The following is a 26,238-nucleotide window of genomic DNA, read 5'->3' on the forward strand; positions in this document are numbered from 1 at the left end:
TTGTGCTTGGAAAGAAGTTTACTGAGAAACAAGCTCTGCGCACAGCCCTGCTCCGGGGTCGCTGCTACTCGGCCAAGCCCGCTCGGGCCGCGCGGGGCGGGCGGGCCTACTGCGCTCGCTTGGTCTCGTCGAGCAGCTCCTGCCAATTCTTCTCCATCTCCTCCTTGCAGCTGAGGAAGGCGCCCTCCAGCCGCCGCATGGACTCCGCCAGCGTGGGGTTGGTGCGCATCACCACCATGTCGTAGGCCATCCACGTGGCCTGCACTGCAACAACCAGACAGGCCCTGGTCAGGCCACAGGCGGCGGCTGCAGCGCTGGAGCCCCCCAGCGAGGGCTGGGCGCCTCCGCTCGCGCCCAGCATCCTGGGGACAGGACGTGCTGAGTCACCCGATTACTCGAAGGAGGGAAAGCGGGTCGGCCACGTGTTATAGGGCTCATAACAACCCTGTTAAAACTCCTCTCTACACAGAGCAGTAATGAACCTTCCCTAATCTCGCACAAGTCTTAACTTCTGGATACATCAGCCCACAACACTAAAAGGTTGGAGACCAATCTGACATGAAATGTTAGGAAAAATGAGAGTAAACACAGGTCCTTACCTATCTGCAGTTCACAGCTAGTGGTTGCCGGGTGACCCCCAAGAAGTCATAACCCCGCCCAAGCTCACATACTCAGGTAGGGCTGACCACTCCCACTCCTCCAAGGCTAGAGCCTCAGGCCCTCTCATGCTCATTGGCCTGGGATGCCTGCCCACCTCCACCTCAGCACCTCTCTGCTTTCAGTAAGGCCAGTCCGGGGGCTCCTCCTTCTGGGAAGGTTTGCCGAGTTCCATGTTAGGTGTCCTTTGATGCTCACCACTGCACTGACCACCTTTCTTGCTCTTTCCCTTTGAGAGCGACTTGAGGGCCGCATCCCCTGGGCCTATAGGTGAACATGTGCTTCCTGTACAAATTCAATGGTGTGTGCAGACGCCCCACCTCCACCCCTTCCCCCTGCAGCACCCGCCCCCCACTGGTGTGATTCTCCCCTTTAGAGCTACGAAGAACAGGGTTGTCTCTCTGTGCAGTAAATACATCTCCTTAGAACTTCTCCTGCCTGGGTTAAAAAATGCTGGATACTTTGGGAAACTATGTCCTTCAGGAAATCAACCAAAGAAGAGACAGGCAGGGAATTCCCTGGCAGTCCAGTGGTTAGGACTCCGCACTTTCACTGCTGTGGGCGTGGGTTAAATTCCTGGTCAGGGAACTAAGATCCCGCAAGCAGAATGAAAAAAAAAAAAAGAGAGATAGGCAGAATGATTAATAACAAATGCACATGTATGTCTACACACAACCGAGGTCAGCAGTGTGGCAGACTTGAAGTTTTATAGAAAGTGGCATCTGTTTGGTTAGGGAAAAATTGTTAGAAAAGATACATGCAGTACACCTCAACAGATAGAGGGCATATGATATATAGCTAGCACAGGGATTCTCGATCTTCTCGAAGTATGAGAGTCACTTGGGACACCTGTTACAATGTAGACCACTGGCCCCTCTCAGAACTCAACGAAGGTTCTTGTGTATCAGGTTGGGAGTGGTGCCCAGGAACCTGCATCTTGACAAGCATCCTGGGTCATTCTGGTGCAGGAAGCCTGCAGACCACCATGTGAGGCCACCTGGGCAGCAGGGGGAGCATGGACTTGAAGGCAGAGTCTGCTTCCCAGCTCTCCACTCACTGGCTGCGTGACCTGCAGTAAGTGATTTAAACTTACTAACCTCATCTCCTCTTATGTGAAGGACGGAAAATGTCCGGATCTCATGGCTTTGCTGTGAAGATTAAACCGATGATGTATGTGACCTGTCTCCAACATATTAGGTGCTCAAGAAAGGAAAAACTCTTACTATAAAATAAATAATTCAGGTATGCAGGACAAAGAACTAGGGTGGGTAAACAAAACAAAACAAACAGCTCACAGAAATGAATCTCATATAGTCCTACATAGCAGCTGAAATTCTAGTCCTGAGTTTCCTGAGGTCAAAGCAGAGAAGGAAACATGCTCGGTTATAAGATTCAGTGACCATAAAATAAAAACAAACCCATCGTTTAAGACACTTTTACCCTAAGAAAGAATTTCCTTATAGGTATATTTCATGAGAGGTGTGTAACATAGTGGAAAATGTCCTTGACAACATCCTTACTTTAAATACAAAGACATTCTTCTATGTCTACAGTTGTAGGCACCGGTAAAAGAAAGCTGGTGGCACAGTACCAAAGCACACTTCAGAAAAGGCAATTCAATGAGACACTAAAACACTATATCAAGTGCATAGCTCTCTTATGATTTGATCCAAGGGGGAAAAAAAAAAGAAAATATAGAATAGGAAGGACTCACAATCATCTGAAAATCCTTCGGAAATATATGTCACCTGAGTTTTTCATTCATTCAATGTTTATCGTGCACCTGCTCTGTGTCGGCGTTTTGCTAAGGCAGCCCTGATGATACAGCTGTCAACTACAGGATAGACACATCCCTGCCCTCGTGAGCTTCTATACTAGTTCCAGTGGGAGGAGACGGATAATAAACATATAAGACAATTACACATTGTGAAAGGAGCTGCGAAGCAACGTGTATTGTGACAGAGAAATGGGATAGGAAGAGTCTTATTTTAGACCAGGTAGTGAGGGCAGGCCTCCTCAGAGGGCTTTTGGTAAGGTCTATGCAGTAGCAAAGCCAAGGTCCTAATCTCTGGAGGGGCCTGAACAGCAGATATTCTGAGAGGCTAGTTAGGACTCGCCCCACAAACTCTGATAACCTGCTGGGTAGGGCCAGGTCCTCACACAGAAATTTAAAAAATGGTCAAGATGTGCACTAGATGCAGGGTTCAGTAAAGGATGAGGATAAAGTGTTCCAAAAATCTGTGTAGGAGAGGGAGGACTAACGAGGGATATAGTGAGTAGATTTGTTCTGACAGTAGAAGAGGTAGAAGCAGAGAACAGGAATGACAAGGCTAGTTGAGCCAGGTGATAAAGGGATGAAGATAAGCCTGGAGTTTACAGCCCACAGGCTAATTCACATCACTGGCAAAACAGAAGAATCAACATTTTAAAATGTAAATGGTGAAGGTCTACCTCCTCAAATCTGAGGTCCCAAATGGTTTTACAGATGAGTTCCACCGAACTTTGGAAGAACAGTTAATTCTTATCTAACATAAGTGATTTCAGAAATTAGAAAAAGAGGGAAGACTGATAAGCTGACTGTATGGACTGGTGTTAACTTTTTTAAAATTTTATTTTATTATTATTATTTTTAAATTTTTTGGCTGCACCACATGGCATGTGGGATCCTAGTTTCCCGACCAGGGGTCGAACCCACGCCCCCTGCACCGGAAGCTCGGAGTCTTAACCGCTGAACCGCTAAGGAAGTCCCCTGGTGTAACTTTTTAAGAAATCATTTTATAGAAGTATTCCATTTACACTGTAGAAAATTTGAGAATAGAGATAAGCAAAAATAAAAACATAATTTTCCCTAAGCTGGTTTATTTTAAAACCAGACAAAGATTATATTAAAAAAATTATAGGTCTGTCTCACATGAAAATAGATGTAAAATCCTAATATAATATGATCTAACCAAACCTAACAATGTGTTAAAATAATATGTTATGATCAAGTAGAGTTTGTAAAAGAAATTCAAGGATAGTTGAGTATCAGAAAATCAATCAGCATAATTAACCACGTTAATAAAAGGGGGGAAATCATAGTAATATCTCAGTTAATGCAAAAAAAAGCAGTTAATAAAGTTTAATACTTATTTGTGATTTCAGAAAATCAAAACTAACAAATTAGGAATAGAAGGAGACATTTTAACCTAGTAAAGGTGATACACCAAAAACTTACAGCAAACATTATACTTAATGGAGAAACTGTGGATAAATTCCTTTGGGAATCAAACAAGGATGCCTCTAATAATGTTATGGGTATTGAAGATGTTGGTAAATGGAATTTAAACATTTAAAAGAAATAAGAGGTATAAGGTAAGAGATAAAACTATCAGTATTTGTAAATTATAAAAGTGTATATGAAAGAATAGAGGTCCAATAGTCAAGTCAATCTTAAAAAAATAACAGCTAAAAGGGGGGAATATACCCTATTAGATATCAAGACATCCTATAAAGCCCTGTTTTATTTATTTATTTATTTATTTAGCCACACTGCGTGGCTTGTGGGATCTTAGTTCCCTGACCAGGGATTGAACCTGTGCCCTCAGCAGTGAAAGTGTGGAGTCCTAACCACTAGACCACCAGGGAATTCCCTAAAGCCCTTTTTTAAGAAAATAGTGTGGTACAGACAAACAGACCAATGAAAGAAAATAGTAAGCTCAGAGATAGACCTAAGTGTATATGGAATTTAGTATATGATGAAACTAACACTAAAAAATCCTTCAGAAATATATGTCTCCTGAAAAAAGGAGAAAAAAGGACAGTATACTCCAGATGGATTAAAGACATAAATATGAAAGATAAAATAGCATTTATAGATCAAAATTTAGCAGAATACCTCTGATCTAGGGACTTCTTAAAAACCATAAGGCAAAATATTGGTGAATTTCTTTTTATCAAAAATTTTTTTTCAACTAAGGACAACATGGACAAAATTTTCATACAAATGATAGAAGAAATTTACAGTCTTAAAACTGATAATGGGTTAATATCTAGAATATACAAGAAATTACTTCAAATCAATAAAAGAAATTCAGTAACAACAACAAGACCCTGGAAAATAACAAGTGTTGGTGCGGATGTGGAGAAATTGGAACGCATGTACATTGCTGGTGGGGTTGTAAAAATGATGCACCATTGTGTAAAACAGTCTGACATTCTTCAGAAAGCTAAATATAGAATTACCATATGACCTAGCAATTCTACTCCTAGATAGTGTCCCAAACAATAAAGAATGGGCACTCAAACAAATACTTGCATACAAATGTTCATAGTGGCACTATTCACAGTAGTTAAATATTGGGACACAACCCAAATATCCATCAGTGGATGAATACACGGAATATTATTTAGCCATATAAAGGAATAAAGTACTCATAATATGCTACAATATGGGTGAAACTTGAAAATACTATGTTAGGTAAAAGAAGCCAGAAACAAAATGTCACATATTATATGATTCTCTTATATGAAATATCCAGAATAGGTAAATCCATAGAGACTGGAAACAGATTGGCGGTTGCCAGGGGTTGGGAACAGAGGTATGGGAGTGACTGCTTAACGGGTACAAAGTGTCTTTTTTGGGTGATGAAAATGTTGCGGAACTTGACAGAGTTGGTGGCTGCACAAAATTATGAATGTATTAAATGCCACTGAATGTATACTTTAAAATAGTTAATTTTATGTGAATTCACTTTGATAAAAATTTATTTAAATATAAGATGTAGATATTACAATTATCTTCATTTTTCAAAAGTGGAAACAGACAGAGAGGTTAAGCAGCTTGCCCAAGTCACACAGCTAACAAGCGGCACAGGCAGGAGTGTACCCAAGTCATCAAGCACCTGTGTCCATGTTTTTAGCTGCTTATGGTACACTGCTTCTTACATTCCCTAAGAAGAAACCCAAAAGACTAACAAGCATTTGAAGAGAATCTGGAATTCATTAGAGAAGTAAAAATTAAAACAATCAGATATCACTTTATACCTATTAGACTGGCAAAATTAGAAAGCTGGATAATATCAAGTGTCTGTGAGCTCGTGGGATCTAAGAACCCCCAGGCACTGCTGGTTGGAACAGAGTCTGACTCAGCCGTTCTGTGAGATCATCTGGTAACCCCTAAAATGATTACACAGGTCCTTGAGCATAGATGTGTGAAGATGTTCATTGTAGCATTGTTTTTGGTGATGAAGAGTTGTAGGCAATCTAGGTGTCCATCACTGGGAAGAATGGAGAAGCAAAAAGTAGTGGCTCACCATGGAATAAATACTATATTGCAGTTAAAAGTAATAGATAACATGTACACATGGCTACTCAAATAGGTCTTCATAACATAGTCTTGAGTTTAAAAAGTAAGATAAAAGCTGGAGATATAAAACAAAAAGTATGAATTTTACAGAAACACATAGAAAGGGATATACCAAAAAAAGGAATTAAAAAAAGAGCATAAATAAACAAATAAGTGAGGATTGTTATATGGGCCAGTGACGCTAACACGCTATGAACTGAGAAGTATGGTGTCAACCTTTCTGCCAGAGAACCATAAAGAGAAACAAACTAACAAATAAACCAGACTCATTAGGAAATAACAAATGGGGATCCACTATGGCAGACAGGCATGGAAGAGAACAAAGTCAATCACAGATATAGAAAACATAGTATATTCTCTTCACTGTGCCAGGCAAGTGGGTACCAAGGGAAACAAGCACATTCCAAATACGATTTCACTGTTAGCACTGAACTAGGCAAGGGAGATGCCAGGAGGCTTAAGACACAAGCTTTCTCAAAATGCATAAAAAGTCAGGGAGTTAAGACACATCATTCAATTGAAAAAATATCTATCAAGCACCTAGTATGGGTCAGCACCTGTTTAAGTTCTGGGGACAGAGCAGTGAGAAAAAATGTCAAAAAGTCTTGCTCTCATGACCATTATATACTAAATAACAAGAAACTTACATAGTACCTATAGTAAACTTATACAGTGTGTTAGAAGGTAACAGGTGCTAAGGAGAAAAATAAAGCAGTGAAGGAGGGTTGAGGATGCTAGGAAAAAAGGATCTGCAATTTCAAGAAGGGTGCTCGGGAAAGACTTCACTGAGGAAGTGACCTTTAAATTAACTTTTGATGAATAGAAGTTCTTAACATTAGTGTAGTTCAATTTCTCAATCTTTGATTCTGTATTTAGCACTTTTTGCCTTTTGTTTGGAAAATTCTACCCAACCTTCAAAGTCGCAAAGATATTCTCCCTTATTTTCTTCCCAAACTTTAAAATTTGTTTTTGATACTTAAGTTCTCATCACTCTGAAGCTACTGTGTGTTTGTGTGTGTGCAGGGACCCGTTTTAAATTTTTATTCTTATTCATAACCAATTTTTCTAGCTTACTTGTTAAATAGTCCCTTCTTTCCTCCACTGATCTTCCATGTCACCTGTGCTATGTATAAAACTTTGTGTGTGTGTTATCTGTTTCTGGGCTCTCTGTTGTACTCTGTTGCTCAACTTGTCTATCCCTAAGCCAATATGACACTGTCAATTATACAGTTTTATCATAAACTTTGCTAATTGTAGGGTGAATCCCCTGTCCTTGTCTTCCTCAGAAGTATCTTAGCTATTTTTGGCTCTTAAGTCTCCAATAAATGTTTTATTTATTTACTTTTAAATTAATTAATTAATTTATTTTTGGCTGCGTTGTGTCTTCGTTGCTGTGCGCGGGCTCTCTCCAGCTGCCGCAAGTGGGGGCTACTCTTCATTGCGGTGCGCAGGCTTCTCATTGCGGTGGCTTCTCTTGTCGCGGAGCACTGGCTCCAGGCGCGTGGGCCTCAGCAGTTGGGGCACATGGGCTCCAGAGCACAGGCTCAGTAGTTGTGGCACATGGGCTTAGTTGCTCCGTCACATGTGGGATCCCCCTGGACCGGGGCTCGAACCCGTGTCCCCTGCGTTGGCAGGCGGACTCCCAACCACTGCAATACCAGGGAAGCCCAAGTCTCCAATAAATGTTTTAGAATCAACCTGTCAAGTTCCATGAAAAACCCTATTAGGATTTTTATTAGAACTACTTTGAAGCCTTGGATGGAATTTGGGGAGAATGAACACTTTTATTATATTTTCTTTCTACTCATGAAGGTAGCTATAGCTCCATTTATTTTGGTCTTTAATATCTGTTAGTCAAGTTTTGTAACTTTCTGCATATAAGCCTTGCATATTTCTTGTTAAACTTCTTCCAAGGTAATTCATAGATGTACGTGTTTGTGTTACTGTTATTGTTGCCATTATAAATGTTGCCTTAAAAAAATATGTTCTAATTCTTTGCTGCAGGTATATAAAAATGCAATTAACTTTTGTACATTGATTTTATATTCAGCCACCTTGCTAAGCTTTATTATTTCCAATAATATGTGTTTTATGTTCTACATAATAAATTCAGTAATTAGCTCCACGTTGGCCCCAGTAGTCCCCACCTTCTGGTAGTCACACCCTTCTGTAGTTCTCTCATATTGTACCAGAGTTGATCCATGTGACCAACAGATTATGGCAGAAGTGATGGCATGTCATTTCCAAGATTAGATGATAAAAGACTGTATCTTCTGTCTTGGGTTCTCTCTCTATTATATATATAAATATTTCTCGGATCACTTGCTCTGAGGGAAGTTATTACATGGCCAGCCCTGTGGAGAGGCTACACAGAAAGCCTCCTGCCAACAGCTACGTGAGCTTGGAAGGAGACTCTCCAGCATCCAGTCAAGTATCCAGAGACTGAAGCCATGACCTAGAACTTGACTGCAAACTCATGAAAACCGCATCCAGAACCACGCAGCTAAGCCATTCTCAGATTCCTGACCCTAAGAAACTGTGATAATACATGTTTCTTGTTTTAAGCTGCTAAGTTTGGGTTAATTTGTAATGCAGCAAATAGATAATACAGATTTTGGTACTGAGAGTATGGTGCTGCTGTAACAAAAACCTAAAATGTTAAGAGTAGCTTTGGAATGGGACAGTTGTTGGAAGCTAGAAAACCTGTAAAGATTTTGAGGAGAGCATTAATGAAAGTTTAAAGTGCCTCAAACTCACTGTTCATAGGATTTTGGATTTTGAGGAGGCTGCATCTGACATCATCTATAGTCCTTGGAGATGTAAATATGTTGACTCTTGTTTCTGTGGACTTTCACTAACAGTGGCTTATCATCTCACGTATTTATTGGTTAGGTCATTGCTGAGCTAGCTCCCAATGTCATCTACACTGCTATAGAATCTTTCTAAAACACTTATCTCTTCATGTCATTCCACTGCCTAACTTTCTTCAGTTATTCCCGTTGCCTGTAGGATGATTTCTTGGTGTGGCACACAAAATCTTTCATGATCTAACCCCAGATGATTCATTTAGATTTACTCTCTATCACTTCCACTTGTAGTGTATTCAACAGTAATTGAACCCTAAGTCCAATCAGCTTTCTTATACTTTTGTTCCTTGGCACAAACTGTTCTTTTTGTCTGAAAGCCTTCCCTACTTACCACCTGTCTATCTGGTGAACTCCTCACAATACTTCAGAGAAATGCTCCATACCTCCTCTTAAAAAATTCCACAATTTACTACACAGATTTCAGCCACTCATCCAAAATCTCATTGAAATTTTAATATCCTTTTATTATAGCAATTAGCATAGTATATTGCATTTATGTGTCTGTACATTTATTTCTCCATTAGATTATAAGCAACTTGAGCTCAGGGCTTGGCATAGGTGGTTATTCAGAAAGTGTTTGTTTGGACTTCCCTGGTGGTCCAGTGGGTAAGACTCCGTGCTCCCAGTGCAGGGGGCCAGGTTTGATCCCTGGTCGGGAAACTAGATCCCACATGCATGCTGCAACTAAGAGTCTGCATGCTGCAACTAAGACCTGGAGCAGCCTAAATAAATTAATTAATAAATATTTTTTAAAAATAGTGTTTGTTGAACGAATGAATGAATGAATGAACGGTGCTTTAACCCCTCAGTCTTTGAGCTCTGGGATTATATTTTTCCAGCTTTACTGAAGTATAATTGACAAATAAAAATTGTATATATTTAAGGTGTACAATGTGATGTTTTGATATTGTATGCATTGTGAAATGATTACCATCATCAAGCTAATTAACATTTCCATCACCTCACAGTTATGTGGGGTTTTTTTTTTTGGTATGGAGAGAACACTTAAGATCTACATTTGTAGTAAATTTCAAGTATACAATATCATATTAGCTGTAGTCATGATGCTGTACATTACATCTCCAGAATGCATTCTTCTTGCATAATTTCCTGGATATATACCCAGAAGGGGAATTGCTGATCATGTGGTAGTTCTATTTTTAATGTTTTGAGAAACCTCCATACTCTTTTCCATAACGGCTACACCAGTTTATATTGGTACATTATACCGTTTGCATTGGCTCTGTGATTATATTTTTGACAGTGTGTAGAATATCTCCACCTCTATATAAAACTGGCCCTTCCAACTCAGCATATCCATAACTGAACTCACTCTTCCCCACATCCTTCTAAACCTGCTATTCTTTCTGTATTCAGAAACTCTCATTTCTTCACTTTTCTCCTTTCCTCTTTCATTCAGCTAACTCATGTTCATATTTTAGTCTTAGCTGAGAAGTAATTTACTCGAGGAGGTCTTCCTTGGCTCCTTATATCAAATTAGGTTCCACTTTTAGCTACCCATAGCACCATGTAGATTATTCAGTCTTAACGCTCATAGAAATCCATTGTAACTACTTGTTTAGTTATTTTTCCTCTTTACATGATCATCAGCTTCAGGAACAGGCACCCTACAATAGCACAGCTGGAGGACAGCACATTGTGGGAAGGGAAATAATCAGACCTTTTGGGGACTACTAGACGCTGGCTCTGAATGGACATTAATTCCTGGTGACCCAAAACATCGCTACCAGTGTAGTGATCTACCAGTCAGAAGAGGGGCTTATGGAGGTCAGGTTATCAATGGAGTTCTAGCTGAGGTCTGTCTCACAGTGGGCTTAGTGGGTTTCTGAACCCACTTTATGGTAACTTTCTCAGTTCCAGGATGCATAATTGAAATATATATACTCAGCAACTGGGAGAATCCCCACATTTGTTCCCTAATCCACAGAGTGAGGGCTCTTTGGTAGGAAGGACCAAGTGGAAACCACTAGAACTGCCTCTACCTATGAAAGTAGTAAACTAAAAGCAACACTGTATTCCTGGAGGGATTGCCGAGATTATTACCACCATTAAGGACTTGAAAGACGCAGGGGGTAGCTCCCCCACAGTCCCATTCAACTTGCCTGTTTGGCCTGTACAGAAGACAAATCTTAGAGAATGACAGTGGATTACTGTAAACTCAGTCAGGTGGTGACTCCAATTGCAGCTGCTGCTGCAGATGTGGTTTCGTTGCTTGAACAAAGTAACACATCCCTTGGTACCTAGTGTGCAGCTATTGATCTGAAAAATGCTGTTTTCTCTATACCTCTTAGTAAACACCACCAAAAGTGGTTTGGTGTCCACTGACAAGGCTAACAATACATTTGCATTACCCTAATTCAGGTATATCGACTCTCCAGCTCCTTAGTTGCCTTTCCCTTCCACAGGACATCAAGCTGTTCCATTATACTGATATTATGCTGATTGGACCTGGTGAGCAAAGGAAGCCAGACACAAGTGTATACACTGTGATTCCATTATATGAAACTCTAGGCAAGTATATCAGTTGTTGCCTGGTGCTGGGGAAGGAAGAGTGGGAATTGACTGGGGGAGGGGCAAAAGGAAACGCTTTGGAGTGATAGAAATAATTTATACTTTGACAGTAGTGTTAGTTATACTGGTGTATACATTTTGCAAAACTCAGTGAACATTACACTTAAAATGTTTATTTTATTATTTATTTATACCTAAATAAAGGTGACTTAAAAACAATAAAAAAAAAGAACACTATTTATCAGTACTTATGGGTTGCAATGACATATCTAGAGATAAATGCACAGCTCCAAATGTTTTCATAACTTAAAAAGGAATAAAAATAAATGAATAAAGCATTCAACTCAAAGTTTTAATAAAACAATAATAAAATTTTAGGGAAGGCAGGATGAAAAAAGCCCAGAAATCCAATTAATTTAGAATGCAGAAAAACAAATGCATATTAAGATGCTTTCCCTGCCCATATGCCCTTCTCTGAGACTTTGTCTTCATCCACAGGTCCTACAGATGGGTTGAGCTTAAACTTCCATATTATCACCCATGTGGCCTAGCCTAGCCACTCATGAATGATGTACACTATTGCATACTTTGCAACATTTAAAAGCAATAGATTGGATGTATACATAGCATCTTGGAAAGAGCTGACACACATAATTCTGAATGAAAAAAAAAATAGTATGAAAAATATATAATCATTTATAGAAATTTAACATAAATTTACCATTTATAGAAATTTCAAATAAATGTATAAAACAGCAATATACATTTCACAAGAACATACACACACAAAAAATACACATCAGAATTGTTGCCTACAGGCGGAGAGAGGAAAGGGAATGGAGCATGGGGACCAAAGGGGATAAATAAAAAAATTAAACTAGTAGTGTCCTGCATGGACCAATGATCATAATGTATCACAAACTGAGGAGTAGGATAAAATCAATTCTCTACATCTGAGGTTGAAAATAAAGAGACAAGAAAATTGTTATACAACAGCATAATCAGGGAATAGGGGCACAGTCTTGAGGCACTGACACAAAGTAAAATGGAAAATAACAAAGAAATAAAATGGATTACAGAGATGATGATGAAGATAAGACAAAAAGAGACAGACAATATGGATAACTGGAATTTCTGAAGAAATAAACCAAATAAATAGAATTAAAAGTATCCAAAGATACAATAAATGAAAAAGATCTTATAAAAATACTCAAATCGGGCTTCCCTAGTGGCTCAGTGGTTAAGAATCCACTTGCCAATGCAGGGGACACTGGTTCGAGCCCTGGTCCGGGAAGATCCCACATGCAGCGGAGCAACTAAGCCCGTGTGCCACAACTACTGAGCCTGCGCTCTACAGCCTGCAAGTCACAACTACTGAGCCCGCGAGCCTAGAGCCCGTGCTCCACAACAAGAGAAGCCACCGCAATGAGAAACCTGCGCACCACAACGAAGAGTAGCCCCGCTCACCGCAACTAGAGAAAGCCCGCGCGCAGCAACGAAGACCCAACGCAGCCAAAAATAAATAAATAAAATAAATAAATAAAAAATACTCAAATCTACAGCTCTAGAGATCTAACATGTCCTAGGAAATATGTTAGAGGGTATTAACACCAATCTTATGCTGGTGAAGTACAGAACTCCAAGAATAAAGAAAGAATCTTACAGGCAGAAAAGTCACTTTTAAGAGGCAGAGTGTTTCACATATCTTCACCGTGCCACTAAATGCTGAAAGCATATTTTTAAGTTATAAAGAAAATAATTATATACCTAGCCAAGTTACCATCCAGTTATAAACATAGATATGTTCTTAAGCATTTATGAATTCAAGGAATACAATGTCCAAAGCTATAGTTACTAGGTTTAACTCTTTGAATTATTTGAATACAGAATGTGTGAGTCTCAACAACCTTAGGAATTATGATTACAGAATAGAGTGTAAACGTTGTAAATGTTATTGTTAATGTAAACATTATTTGTACTTGATAATATACAAATACAGGTAATAGTATAACGAAGGACAGTTGTGCCTCAGTTTCTTTATTTGTAAATAGGGATAATAACAATCCCTATATCTCAAAAATTGTTGTGAGGATTAAATGAACAAATTCATATAGTGCTTAGTATAGGATCTAGCAATTAATAAGTAAGGCATAAATATTACTGATTAGTGTTATTAGATCCTGAATAAAGATAAAAGATACAACTGAAGAAATAACACTAATTTCCTTAATGTTTCCCCACAAACTTTCTTAATTTTAGTATAGTTTTTATGGTGAAGAAATACTTATTTGAAGTAAAGAATTTCTTCAGTTTCACTTCAATTTAAATTCTTAAGTAAAATTAAAGGTAGTACTCTTTATTTTAAAAGTAGCTTGTATAGTATGATTCCATTTTCATTAAAGTGTATCTGTCAAAAAAAGATTCCTCTATGCATCCCGTATTGGTCCATTATTCTGTTTTTGCATAGAGAGAGACTTGGAATCATGTTTGCCAGTGTTAAGAGTAGTTAATTCAGAGTGGCTGGATTTTGCTGATTTTAAACTTTTCTTGTAATTTTCTATTTTAATTGAATTTACTTTGGATTTTAAAAACAATGTACATGCAACATTTCTTTTAAAAATCATTGTTTATTTAATAATTATCAACTTATGAATTATTAATAATATGTATTAAATAATAAACATGATTATTCATTATAATCATCTAATAATAGTTATTTATTTTAAAATGCTAATAATGCTGTATAAAGCAGTAATCTAATAAACTAGAAAATACTGATGAAATGGATGAAGTGGAAGCATAAATTAAATACACAAACTACACAATCTGAAAGCATTAACCAAAGAAGAAATTGAAAAAGTTACCAGAAGTTATCTCTAGTAGTTTCACCATTAACTATTCAATAAAGAGTTGTTTCCAAATACTATATGTATAATTTCAGAATACAGAAAAAGATAGAAGACTCTAGAGGCTGAGTAGAACTGGATATTACCACAGTTTGACCAAGTGCCTTTGAACAAGTTATTTATTTATTTATTTATTTTGGCTGTGTTGCACAGCCTGTGGGATCTTAGTTCCTTGACCAGGGATTGAACCCGGGCCCCGGCAGTGAAAGCGCTGAATCCTAACCACTGGACTGCCAGGGAATTCCCTGAACAAGTTATTTAAACTCTGTAAGCTCTGATTTCCTCCTCATATGTAAAGTGGAAATAATAATAGTGTCTCTCCCCCATAAACTTGTTAGGAAGAATAAATGAGATAATGTGTGTAAAGCATATGGTAAAGAGACCAATACATGGTAAACAATAAACATAAGCTATGAATAATAAAATTACTACTATTATTATTATTAGAATAATACAAAATATCCAACAATCTACTGCCTTCCTGTACACTAGTATTAATTATTTAGTAAATAAAATAGAAAAATACACCATTTATAATAGGAACAGAAACACAGAAGTAAATGTATTGAAATATTTGGAGAGTGCCCCCTTTGACGGCATATATACTAAAATTGGAATGACACGGAAAAGATTAGCACGGCCCCTGTGCAAGGATGACATGCAAATTTGTGAAGTATTTCACATTTTTATGTAATGAACAGCATGATGACTATAGTTAACCAGACTGCATTGTATATTTGAAAGTTACTAAGGGAATAGTATCTTTAAAGTTTTCATCATAAGGGAAAAAATAACTTGTAACCATGTGAGGTGGTGGATATTAACTAAATTTATTATGGTAATCATTTTGCAATATATACATATACCAAGTCATTATGTTATACAATCTAAACTTATACAATATTATGTATCAATTATATCTCAATAAAACTGGAAAAAATAAAATAAAATTGAAGGCAAAAAAAATCTGGAGAAAAATATCGCAAAACCCTTTGAGACATGTTAAAGAACACTGGAATAATTGGAGAGAAATACCACATTCCTACCTGAGAATGTTTAATGTTAAAAATATATCATTCTTTCTATATTAACATATAGGTTTAACACAATTCCAAATAAAATATTAAATGAATCTATTATTTATCTGGAGAATAAACATGTGAGAAAAGGTAAAAAAAGAAAAAAGGAAAGAAAAAAGAATAATGAAGGGGAACTCACTGATTAATAATAATCAAACCAGTGTGATAAGCCATAAAACCTAACATATAACAGGTTAGCTATCTCTGCTCTACTATATATAAAAACTTCATGAGTAATAAAGAAATCACTTCTAAACTAATAGGATAGTATGGGATGGATTTGGGGTTGGGGGAAACCAAGTTAGAATCTCTCCTTCTACCTGAGAAATTTTACATTCTCAAGGCTCACCCCCATAAGGCACTCTACAGCCAAATTTGTACTGTATCCTAGGTCATGAGTTGACTTAAGTTCAAGAGAACAGAAAGAGAAACTTTAAGCCTTGGAGTCAAGATGATTTGGCTTTTTAATACTGCTTAAATTATGCATATATACTTAATAGTTTAAAATAAACATATATATTTATATAAATACATATAAATATGCACACTTACATTTATTTGCTGGTTGGTGCTTTTGATAGTTGATGACTGCTTATTTGGTGATTTTCCTTGCCCTGTGTGGTCACTGGAAAAATTGGGCAAGAGCCTTCCCAGGGGCAACAGAGGCCAAGAGCTTACGTGTTGGGCTTCACTTTAAATTTAACCTAAAGGGTAAGGGTGTGAGATTCATCATGGCCCAAAACCATGCTACTTCTGTCAACAATATTTGTCCTAACTTGACCTAGGGACACTATGACAAAATAGTTTTGCTGCTTACACCTCAGGTAGAAAAATATTTTATTGTTCTCAACCATTGGATTTAAGTCCGTGGGCCGAAGAATGTATTGTTTACTTAAGAAATTACAAAAGGTAAATTTTACAAAACATTTTAATACTATTTAACCTGTGGTTGCTTATATGTTGATAAAAACATATCTTTACCAGCTGATAAATCGCTAAAGAAAAATTCTGAAAGATGTATATTGCCCCCCAAATTAGACAACTGTGCAGAACATTTATATAAAAACAGAATAATAAAAAGAGGAAAATATGTGCAACTAAAACGAAGGAAAGAATAAGCTAAAGGGGAAATAATGGACCTTCCATCAATTCAAGGAATGTGATGTGGAAAAGCACCAAGGGGAGGGGATGTGGAATCATGCACAACAGAAGCCTCATTCATGCCAAGTAGATGCAGGCTACATTTGTTTTATTTCTGTGAGAAAGGAAGTACACAAGCCTTCCAGGACGTGCAGATGCTTAAATACAATAGTTGAATCTATCAAACAATTTCAGGTTTACTTAGAAAACTTAAAAGACAAATTTTTAAAATTGTCAAAGCTAAGTCTTTTATGTGACTTGTTTCCGTATAAACACCTGTCAACCTTGTCTCTAAGGTGAGAGAGCATTTTTTCACAACACTATTACCGTAGTAATATAATCTTAGCAATATTAACTTTTATTATTACTTAATAAATTACTTAACTATTACCTTAATTACCGTTGGAATTATTTGCCAAAAAGAGAGACTCTAGTGAATCTAAATAAAAACGCAGTACACAGCCAGGTTCCTTTGGCACACCAGATAGTTTAGAATTAAACGTTTGAAAAAACAAACAGGGCTTCCCTGGTGGTGCAGTGGTTAAGAATCCACCTGCCAATGCAGGGGACACGGGTTCGAGCCCTGGTCCGGGAAGATCCCACATACCGCGGAGCAACGAAGCATGTGCACCACAACTACTGAGCCTCTGCTCTGGAGCCCGCGAGCCACAACTACTGAGTCTGTGTGCCATAACTACTGAAGCCCACGCGCCTAGAGCCTGTGCTCCGCAGCAAGAGAAGCCACCGCGATGAGAAGCCCGCGCACTGCAACAAAGAGTAGCCCCCGCTCACCACAACTAGAGAAAGCCTGCGTGCAGCAAAGAAGACCCAACGCAGCCAAAAATAAATAAATAAATTTATAGAAAAAACAAACACAAAGTAGAAGAAAATATAAATGACTACTTCACTGATCTTGGATTAGGGAAAGATTTTCTAGGCATCACAGCAATGGGAATAAATCAGAAAGGAAAATATCGATACATTTTTACTACATATGACTTCTGTTTACCAAAGCTTCATATACAAAATTAAAGGAAAATAACAAACTGGGAAAAATATTTACTACAATTTTTAACAAGTCTTAATACATAGAGAGCTCTTACAAATCAATAAGAGATGCTATCACAGAAATCTGTTATTCTCTTATTGTTCTCAGTGCCAAGCCTGAGGTAAGGCTAGCTCCTTTTTAGACTTTAGTTCTGCAAAACATTCCTAATTGGCCTTCCTGCCTCTAGTCTTCCCTCTCCGAACCATCTCTCACACTGCTACCAGAGGTATCTTTTCAAAAGGCAAGTGTCTTCCATGAAATCCCAAATGTCTCCCTATCACCTAAACAAGAAAGGTAAACCTCTTTAGCTTGGCACTGAAGACCCTTCTTCTCACCTTTTCAGCCTCTTCTTTCTTTGGCCTGCCTCCTTGTGAATCTCATGCACTAATATGACTTCTTGACTATGCCAGTCTTTCCCTCACGTGCACACAGCCTTGGTTATCTCCTCCTACCCACAGGCCCTACCCCATCTGTCCAGTCCCTGCTCCTTCCCTAGTGCTCTGCTCTGTTCAAAGCCTCACTTGCTTCCCCAGGCAGTCAGCCTCTCCTTCTTCTCTGCTCCCTCCCTGGTACTTGGTATACACCATTATTAGCATTTCCCAGGTTATAATTTTAACATAAAGTTAAAATGTGCTTTAATTTTAATTTATATATTTCAATTATAATTAGTCATCTTGATGTCTGTTTCTGGCCCCTGCCCACTTCTTCTTATGAAGGAGCATCTCTATTCAACTTTGTATTCTAGAAAAGCACATAGTAGGTGCTTAGTAAATGCTGTTAAATAAGAGACTATTTAATTAGTTGAAGGAATTAAATAACTTATAGTGGAAAATGAATTATAGGAGCTTTTAGCAAGGTATATATAAGACTTTCAAGTACATGGGCACAAAATTGCAAACATTTCTAAGCAGAAATTTTCTGAAGACTGTTGTAATAAATGGAGATTATTTATAAACTAATAATGTCCTTAAAAATAATTTGTTTTCGTTTGAGTAGAGTATGCAGGCTTTCTAAAATTTGTTTTACATTATGATTTTCTCTAGCAAAACGCAGGCTCACACAATTATAAGAATTACACATTTCTGAACTAGTAAAGAACAAATTAAAGAATTATAATGGTATCACTACCACTGCTAGTTACCGCTTAGTGGAAACATGTTGAATAAAATAACAGACAAACATTTTTTTTCCAAAAATGGAGAAATTTGTTGAACTCTACTGCTGCTTCATTACACTGGCTGTACCTCCCATTTCAGCACCTCACCAGTCTTAGCACTATTACCCTGAACTCTTCTTATTTAAATGATTCACAGAAAGTATGTTCCAACTTTGTTCACAGGTGTTATATTAACATCATTTGTCATTTGCTGAGTATTTGAGCTTGGGTATGGTACTGTGTGCTCAGTTACAAAAGAAGAAGTCACTATTTCTGCCCTCAAAAAGATAACAGCCCATTTGCAGAAATAAGATGCAAACGCACATAAAATAATCAGAAAACGAGTCAAGGCAATATTCAGTGGTTAGTGTAAAATCTTGTGGTACAGTAGTTCTATGGTGTAGAAGTTGAAAAGTAGTCAGGGAAGACCTGGTTGAGAAGGCACTTGATTTGCGCTTAGAAGTGTAGGGAGGATTTGAGTTCTTGGAAAGAAGGGTGAAGGTACCCTGCCTGGGAAAACAGCCTACCTGAGATTTTTTCCATCTCTTCCAATAGCTTTTCCAAGTCTTTATTCAGGTCTGACAGCATTTTCAGCATGTTGTCATAGTTTCTTTCACCAGGGTCAGAATCAGCCATCTAGGCAGTGCACAGAAAGAAGATGCAGTGAGACAGACCAGTGTTTCAATTCTAGCTCCACTACTCACAGTTGGGTAGCCCAAGCCAGAAAACTTAGGTCATCTTTAACTCCTTGTCTTATCTTCCTGACCTAAGGGGTCACTGAAACTCACCGATTTTATTTGTTTATGGAATAAACATTAAATCATCTATGGGTCAGGAAGGGTCAGTGCTTGAGAGCCACCAGTGAACTGAATCCTGCCCTTGAGGAGATCATAGCCTGGCCCAGCTTTTTAAAGTCTCTCCTATCAGTGCCTTCCTCCCTCTCTCCAAGGTTGCTGCTTTAATTGAGGTCCATTCCATTATCCACCATTGATTACAGATTTACTGGGCATCTACTATGTGCCAGACATCTGCTATGGCTCTGGGGACACTGCAGTGTATCTGAGGATCCAAATAGACTGGATGCTGTCATGGAGCTTCCATTCCAGGGAGAGAGACTGATAATAGCCAAGTTAACAGTTTCATAAAGATACCTTCAGTTTGTGGTCACTGCTACAAAGAAAATAAAAAGGATGGTGTAATAAAGATTTTTCATGGGGAGAAATGCTTTGGCTTGTAAAGTCCAAGAAGTCCTTTCTAATGAAGTGACATTTGAACTGCCATTTGAATGACAAAAAGGAGTTGTCATGTGAAGATCTAGGGGAAGAGTTCTAGACAGAGGGAATGGCTCAAGAAAAAGTGAGAGTGTCCTTGGTGTGTTTTAAGGAATAGAGATGGGGTTGAGGAGAAGAGTGGTAGGACATGAGATCAACTAAGTAGGCAAGAACTTTGGTTTTATTTTGAGAGTATGGAAAAGCCACTGGAGGTTGAAAGAGCAGGGGATTATGTGATTATGTTTTAAGGTGACAGCAGACTTCAGCTGCTGTTTGGAAAATGGACTGCTGCAGAAGGTTGAGAGGAGGAAAGAGTGGGAAGACCAATTAGGCAAGAGAGCACTGAAGTGGTCTAGAGATGACAGTGGCTTGGACTTCGGTGATAATATGAATAGTGAGAAGTGAAGTGTTCTGGTTATATTTTGGAAGATAAGCCAACAGAACTGGGTAGAGGACTTGTGTCAAGGTTTGCAGGGGCAAGTGATGGGAAGAGAGAAAGTGAAATGACTTCTAATTTTGGTGAGAGCAACTTAATGGATGGTGGTGTTATTAACTGAAACGGGGAAGAGTAGGAGAGGAGCAGATTAGAAGGTAAACCAGGTGCTTTTCTTTTTTTTTTTTTTTTAGGCCATGCCGCGTGGCATGTGGGATCTTAGTTCCCAGACTAGGGATCAAACCCGTGCCCCCTGCAGTGGAAGCTCGGAGTCTTAACCACTAGACCGCCAGGGAATTCCCAGGTGCTCTATTTTGAACATGTTACTACTATGAGATGCCTATTAGGCCTCCAATTGGAGATACAAATAGGCAGTTGAATACATGGGCCTGGAGTTCAGGAGATAGGTTGAAGCTAAAAATATAAAGTTTGGAACTAGTGGTACAGGCTCTCTTCATCTTTCACTTGGACTATTGTCATAGACTCCTAACTGGTCTCCCTGCTTGTAGCTTCCTCTTGTCCAATCTATTTTCCAGTTCACTCCCAGAGTGACCTTTCCTAACGTACAAAACTAACCATGTCACACTGTTTGAAATCCTTCAATAGCTCCTATTTCTTTCAGGATAAAATACAACCTCTTTACTATAGATGTAAGATCCTTCATAATCTAGCTCCCGACTGCCCCTGTTCTCATCTAGTTCCAAGATGTGACCAAATAGCTGAAAGCCTTAAGAGATCCAAAATGTAATGAGATATTATTAAATATAATAATAATCTCTTGTAAATAGAGATTATTATTTACAAGAGATGTAATGAAAAGATATCCATGAAAATAACACAAAACTCTGGAAAGTTAAAATCTCTCCAGTTTTCTTACAAAAGAGCTAAGGAAGTACAAAATGGAGTAAAATAATTCTGTCATGTGGGTGGTTACAAAAATCTACGTGAAGGCAAAGAAGTAGGTAATTACATACTTCATACCTAAGTTGTGTGGACTGCTTGCTCAATTCATTAAGTTATGAAGTTCCACTTATATTATTTTATCCATACATTCAACACTTATTTATTGAGTACTATTTTAGATCTGAAGATACAGCAGTGAACAAAACATTAAAATCCTTGGACAAGATTAATGAGTGAAATAAATATAAGGAGGGGATAAGTACTAAAGAAAAAAAGTCAACCGGAGGTGGAGGGTGGGAGAGGGTATGTACAGGGTAGTGGCTGTACTTCAGATAAGTGTGCAGGGAAGGCCTTGCTGAAGTGATTTTGACTAGAGAGCTGGAGGAAGTGAGAGAATGGTGAGCCATACAGTATGTTGGGAAAGTGCATCCCAGGCAGAGGAAATAGTAAGAACAAAGGCCCTGAGCTAGGAGTCTGCTGGATGAGCTGGAGGAAGAGCAATAAGGGTGGTATAGTTGGTGTAGAGAGAGTGAAGTGAAGAGTAGTAGAAAATAAGGTCAAAACTTGGTGGGTGAAATTGAGGTGGGCCTTAGAGACCACTGAAAAGACTTTGGCTTTTTCTTTGAGTGAGATGGGAGCCTGGAGGGTGATAATCTGATTTACATGTTAATAAATCACTAGATTGAAAATAGTGTATGTGGACATGGGTGGAGGCAGGGAGACTAGTTAGGAGGAGGTCACTGGAATAATGCAGGTGAGAGATAATAACAGCTCAGATCAGCATAGGACTGATGCAAGTAGGGTGAAGGAGGACCGTTTAGGGTATATTTTGAGGGCAGGGCTGACAAGATTTGCTGATGAGTCAATGTGAAGTCAGGGACAACGCTAGGGTATCTGACTGGGCAACCAGAAATGGTGGTACAATTAACTGAGACGGAGGAAGACTGGAAGAAGATAGTTTGCATGGGAAAGAAATAACTCAGTTTTGAACATATTAAGATGCTTCTGAGGCATCCAAGTGGGAATGTTGAGTAGGCAGCTGACTAAATGAATTCAGGGGGGGAGGTAGGCTAGAGATAGAAATTTGGGAGTCATCAGCATACAGGCGATATTTAAAGACATGAGAATGGGAGAGATCAAGGGAGAAAACACAGATGGAGAAGAGGCCCAACATCAAGACTGGGGAGATGCAAAGGAACCAGCCAAAGAGACTGAGGAAGAGGGGCCAGAGAGGTAGAAGGAGAACCAGGAGGGTCATGTTTTGGAAGTCAAGTGCAGACTGTTACAGAGTCAGTCACTGAACCCCAGCCAATGTCCTCTGATCATTATGAAGTCTCAGCAAGCTGAGAAGACAACTCTAAAAAGCACAAGACACTGGGAACTATATTCAATATTTTGTAATAACCGATAAGGAAAAGAATCTGAAAAACAATGTAAATATACAGACATAAAACTGAATCACTGTGCTGTACACCTGAAACTAACACGACATTGTAAATCAACTATACCTCAATTTAAAAATAAATAAATAAAATAAAAATAAAAAGTACAAGAGAAGGAAACTGTAAAAATCATATGGGTGAATAACTTATAATTCTGGGAAGGTAGGGAATTAAGATAGGAAATATTAAGAGCATAAAAACTAGAATTACAGGTTTCCCCACTATCCAAAAGTAGAGTGTTTGTATAAAACCTTTCATAAGCCAAAATGGCATAAGGCAAAGAAGCAATTACCTTAGGACACATCTTGCTAATGAACGCACAAAATAAACCAAAATAAAGCACAGATGCTCACAGACAAAGATCAAAGCTGTGGCAGCCTGATGCGGAGATGCAGAGTGTAGTTCCCCGGGAATGAGCTTGGCGGTGCTACTCTCAGTGCTGGGGTGCACGCTGCCTCTATACGGCTCGCTGCAAAACAAATGCTGGACGCTATTTTCATTTTTTACCTTTTTTTTTAATAAAAGCAAAAATCCTCTTCATATTTCTTTTGGTTAGTGAAACAGGTACTAATGTAGGTTTTTCATAAAAGTGGAGTGGTGTAAAGTGAACTTTCACAAAGCAGGGGATACCTGTACTATGACTATCTGGTATTGAGAATTTTTTTTTTTTTTTACAAATTTATTTATTTATTTGGCTGCGTTAGGTCTTCGTTGCTGCACGCGGGCTTTCTCTAGTTGCGGCGAGCAGGGGCTACTCTTCATTGTGATGCGCGGGCTTCTCATTGCGGTGGCTTCTCTTGTTGCGGAGCATGGGCTCTAGAGCGCAGGCTCAGTAGTTGTGGCGTACAGGCTTAGTTGCTCTGCGGCATGTGGGATCTTCCCGGACGAGGGCTCGAACCCGTGTCCCCTGAATTGGCAGGTGGATTCTTAACCACTGCGCTACCAGGGAAGTCCTGACTATCTGGTATTGTATGCATTTGAATGTTTAAGAGAATTTGGTCTACCGGAGTAGCAGCTCAGCTTTGTCATTGGAGTTTAAAATGTGAAATTGATTATGGGTTGTAATTTTAAGTCACAGTCTTAGTAAGTTTATAGGAGTTCTAGGACATTTAAGAGAACTTGAGGTTTACAATATTTATAAGTTTTACTTATGATTTTTATAAGAATTATATGGGGACTTCCCTGGTGGTGCAGTGGTTAAGAATCCGCCTGCCAACGCAGGGGACACAGGTTCGATCCCTCGTCTGGGAAGATCCCACATGCCGCAGAGCAACTAAGCCTGTGCGCCACAACTACTGAGCCTGCGTTCTACAGCCGGGGAGCCACAACTCCTGAAGCCCGCGTGCTGCAACTACTGAAGCCCGCACGCCTAGAGCCTGTGCTCCGCAAGAGAAGCCCCCACTCGCCGCAACTAGAGAAAGTCCACGAGCAGCAATGAAGACCCAACGCAGCCAAAAAAACTTTTTTTTTTTAATTAAAAAAAGAATTATATAAGAAGGTAGGAAGGTTTGTTATTAAGACAACTGAGGTACTTAAAGAAGTAGAATACATTAAGTTTATAATTAAAAGTTTAAGTTTGTAAATGGAACAAAAACATTGTTACTATTAAAAATATGCTAGACCTAGAATAAGATTAAAAGTTTAGAATAAGATAATCCTATTTAGGGACTTCTCTGGTGGCGCAGTGGTTAAGACTCCGCACTCCCAGTATAGGGGGCCCGGGTTCCATCCCTGGTCAGGGAACTAGATCCCACATGCATGCCGCAACTAAGGAGCCGGCGAGCTGCAACTAAGAAGCCCACCTGCCACGGCTAAGACCTGCCACAACCAAATAAATAAATAAAATAAATATTAAAAAAAAAAGAACTAATGGATCACTAGACAAAATAGATATGGCATACAGACTTAGACGAGGAGGGTGGAAAAAAACAGGAGATAGTGAGAAGGTGGTACAGAGTAAAAGTTTTTTGTTTTTTAAATTAACAAAGGCAGAGACTTGCCTGTCTTTGGTCTGTGTGGAAAGGATTAGCTGTACAGAAGAGGCTGCAGAATCAGGAGAAAGGGTTGCCGATGGTGCAGGGGCTGGTCTCAGACAGGAGCACGGTCACCTTACCCTACGAAGGGAAGGGAAGGTAAAGAGGTACGGGTGGCGTCAGGTAGGTGGAGGTGCAGGAAGTCCCTGTTCAAGCCTGAGGTCTCCAGCTTGCCTACGAACGGCAACGAAAAGGTCTTTTCCTAAGAACCGACGTTCGGCAGAGGTGCAGCCGGGAAGCAGTGGCAGGATGGCTGAGGCCACGTGGCGGCACGGCATTCTCAGGACCCTGGGGTGGCACAGGGAACAGGGACGGAGTGCAACTGGCCTGGGAACTGAAACGTGCCCGCGGCGGAGGCACAGCGAAGGCGCGTGTAAGATGAGCGGTGGGCACAAAGCGGAGGCCTAGAGGGACGTGGAGTTGAGGGGCGGGTCGGCTGGGGGATGGCGCACGAGACACCCAGAAGGATGGAGGCCGTGGCAAGGCACCCTTGGACCTCAGAGGAGGGGTGGGCCTGGAAAGCAGATCCAGGGAAGCGGTGTGAGCTGGAGCGCAGGAGGAAGACCACGGCGTTAAGGTCCATGGCATTCTTTCCTGGTGAGGCTGCCGAGGCTGACCGCAGGGTTAGGACGGAGAGCAGGCCTGGGCCAGCGCCAGAGCCACGGGAATGAGGGTAACGGCTGACTGTGGGGTGAGGTGGGCAAGGGAAAGCGGGGGTGGGAGGGTCGCCTTAGGGTGTGAGGTCTGAGGTGCTGGCGACGGAGGAATTCAGAGGCATGAGAAATGCAAGGGCCTGGGGCCCCCTCTGTGCTCTGAGGGCCTCGCTCGCCCCGTACGAAGAGCTGTCATGGAGACCGGGGTCCTTCCTGGGGTGAGAAATGTGAGAGGCTGAGAGGGGCACCCGGACCGGAGAGTCTGCGAGGCGTGCACGTGGTGTGAGCGGCACGGGAAGACAGTGTGTGTGACGCTTGGGGCGGTGGTCCTGCAGTTGAGCGGTGTGAGGGTCTGGGACCACGCCTGGGGCGCAGATGCGAGGGAACTCGACGTGTGTGATGTGAGTCCAGGTGGGGCGTGAGGCTGACAGGTTCAGGTGTATGGCGTTCAGGAAGTGCGGTGGGAAGGGTCTGGAGGACGTGCGGGTGAGGGGCGGGGGTGGGCCGGGGGTGCGGCGTGAGGAGAGCGGCGTGACGAGAACGGGTTGAGGGCCGGGTGGGTGAGGAAGCGGTAGGCGCCCCACCGGTCTGGCGTGAGGCGGTGGGCACCGCCTGGGGACGCCGTGACTCGGGGGTCGGGGCGCCAAGGGAGGGTCCGGGACCCCCAGGCGGGCTGCCCTCTCTCACCTCCAGCTCGCCCGCGCTCGGGTTCCCCCTCGGCTGCCCTCCTCCTCCGCAGCCTGAGGCTCGAGGCGGCTCCTCAGAATGACG

At 40.2% G+C, this 26,238-nt stretch overlaps 1 protein-coding gene and 1 non-coding gene across 4 annotated transcripts; one reads left to right on the forward strand and one right to left on the reverse strand.

Moving 5' to 3' along the window:
• Positions 1 to 26,238, reverse strand: SYCE3 (synaptonemal complex central element protein 3). Of its 3 annotated transcripts, XM_059937314.1 has the most exons (4): positions 26,155 to 26,238; positions 24,782 to 24,895; positions 19,260 to 19,368; positions 1 to 264 (listed from the first exon to the last, which is right to left on the reverse strand). In XM_059937314.1, the coding sequence occupies exons 3-4, from the start codon at positions 19,366 to 19,368 to the stop codon at positions 107 to 109; spliced, it is 267 nt and encodes an 88-aa protein (XP_059793297.1). In that variant the 5' UTR covers positions 24,782 to 24,895; positions 26,155 to 26,238; the 3' UTR covers positions 1 to 106. The 3 variants fall into 3 exon arrangements, with proteins under 3 accessions (XP_059793297.1, XP_059793299.1, XP_059793300.1); XM_059937316.1 differs by lacking the exon at positions 24,782 to 24,895; XM_059937317.1 differs by lacking the exons at positions 24,782 to 24,895; positions 26,155 to 26,238 and adding an exon at positions 23,135 to 23,247.
• LOC132373903 (U6 spliceosomal RNA) lies at positions 14,891 to 14,997 on the forward strand. Its single transcript, XR_009505559.1, has one exon. It is a non-coding gene; the product is annotated as a U6 spliceosomal RNA (small nuclear RNA).

This window comes from Balaenoptera ricei, chromosome 10, assembly GCF_028023285.1.
Source record: "Balaenoptera ricei isolate mBalRic1 chromosome 10, mBalRic1.hap2, whole genome shotgun sequence".
NCBI lineage: Eukaryota > Metazoa > Chordata > Mammalia > Artiodactyla > Balaenopteridae > Balaenoptera > Balaenoptera ricei.

Excerpts from the sequence above, each read along its gene's own strand:
- SYCE3 (XM_059937316.1), bottom strand. The coding sequence starts at position 19,368 with ATGGCTGATTCTGACCCTGGTGAAAGAAACTATGACAACATGCTGAAA. Across the intron at positions 265-19,259 it reads AGAGATGGAAAAAATCTCAG|TGCAGGCCACGTGGATGGCC; the intron begins GTAGGCTGTTTT and ends TGGTTGTTGCAG.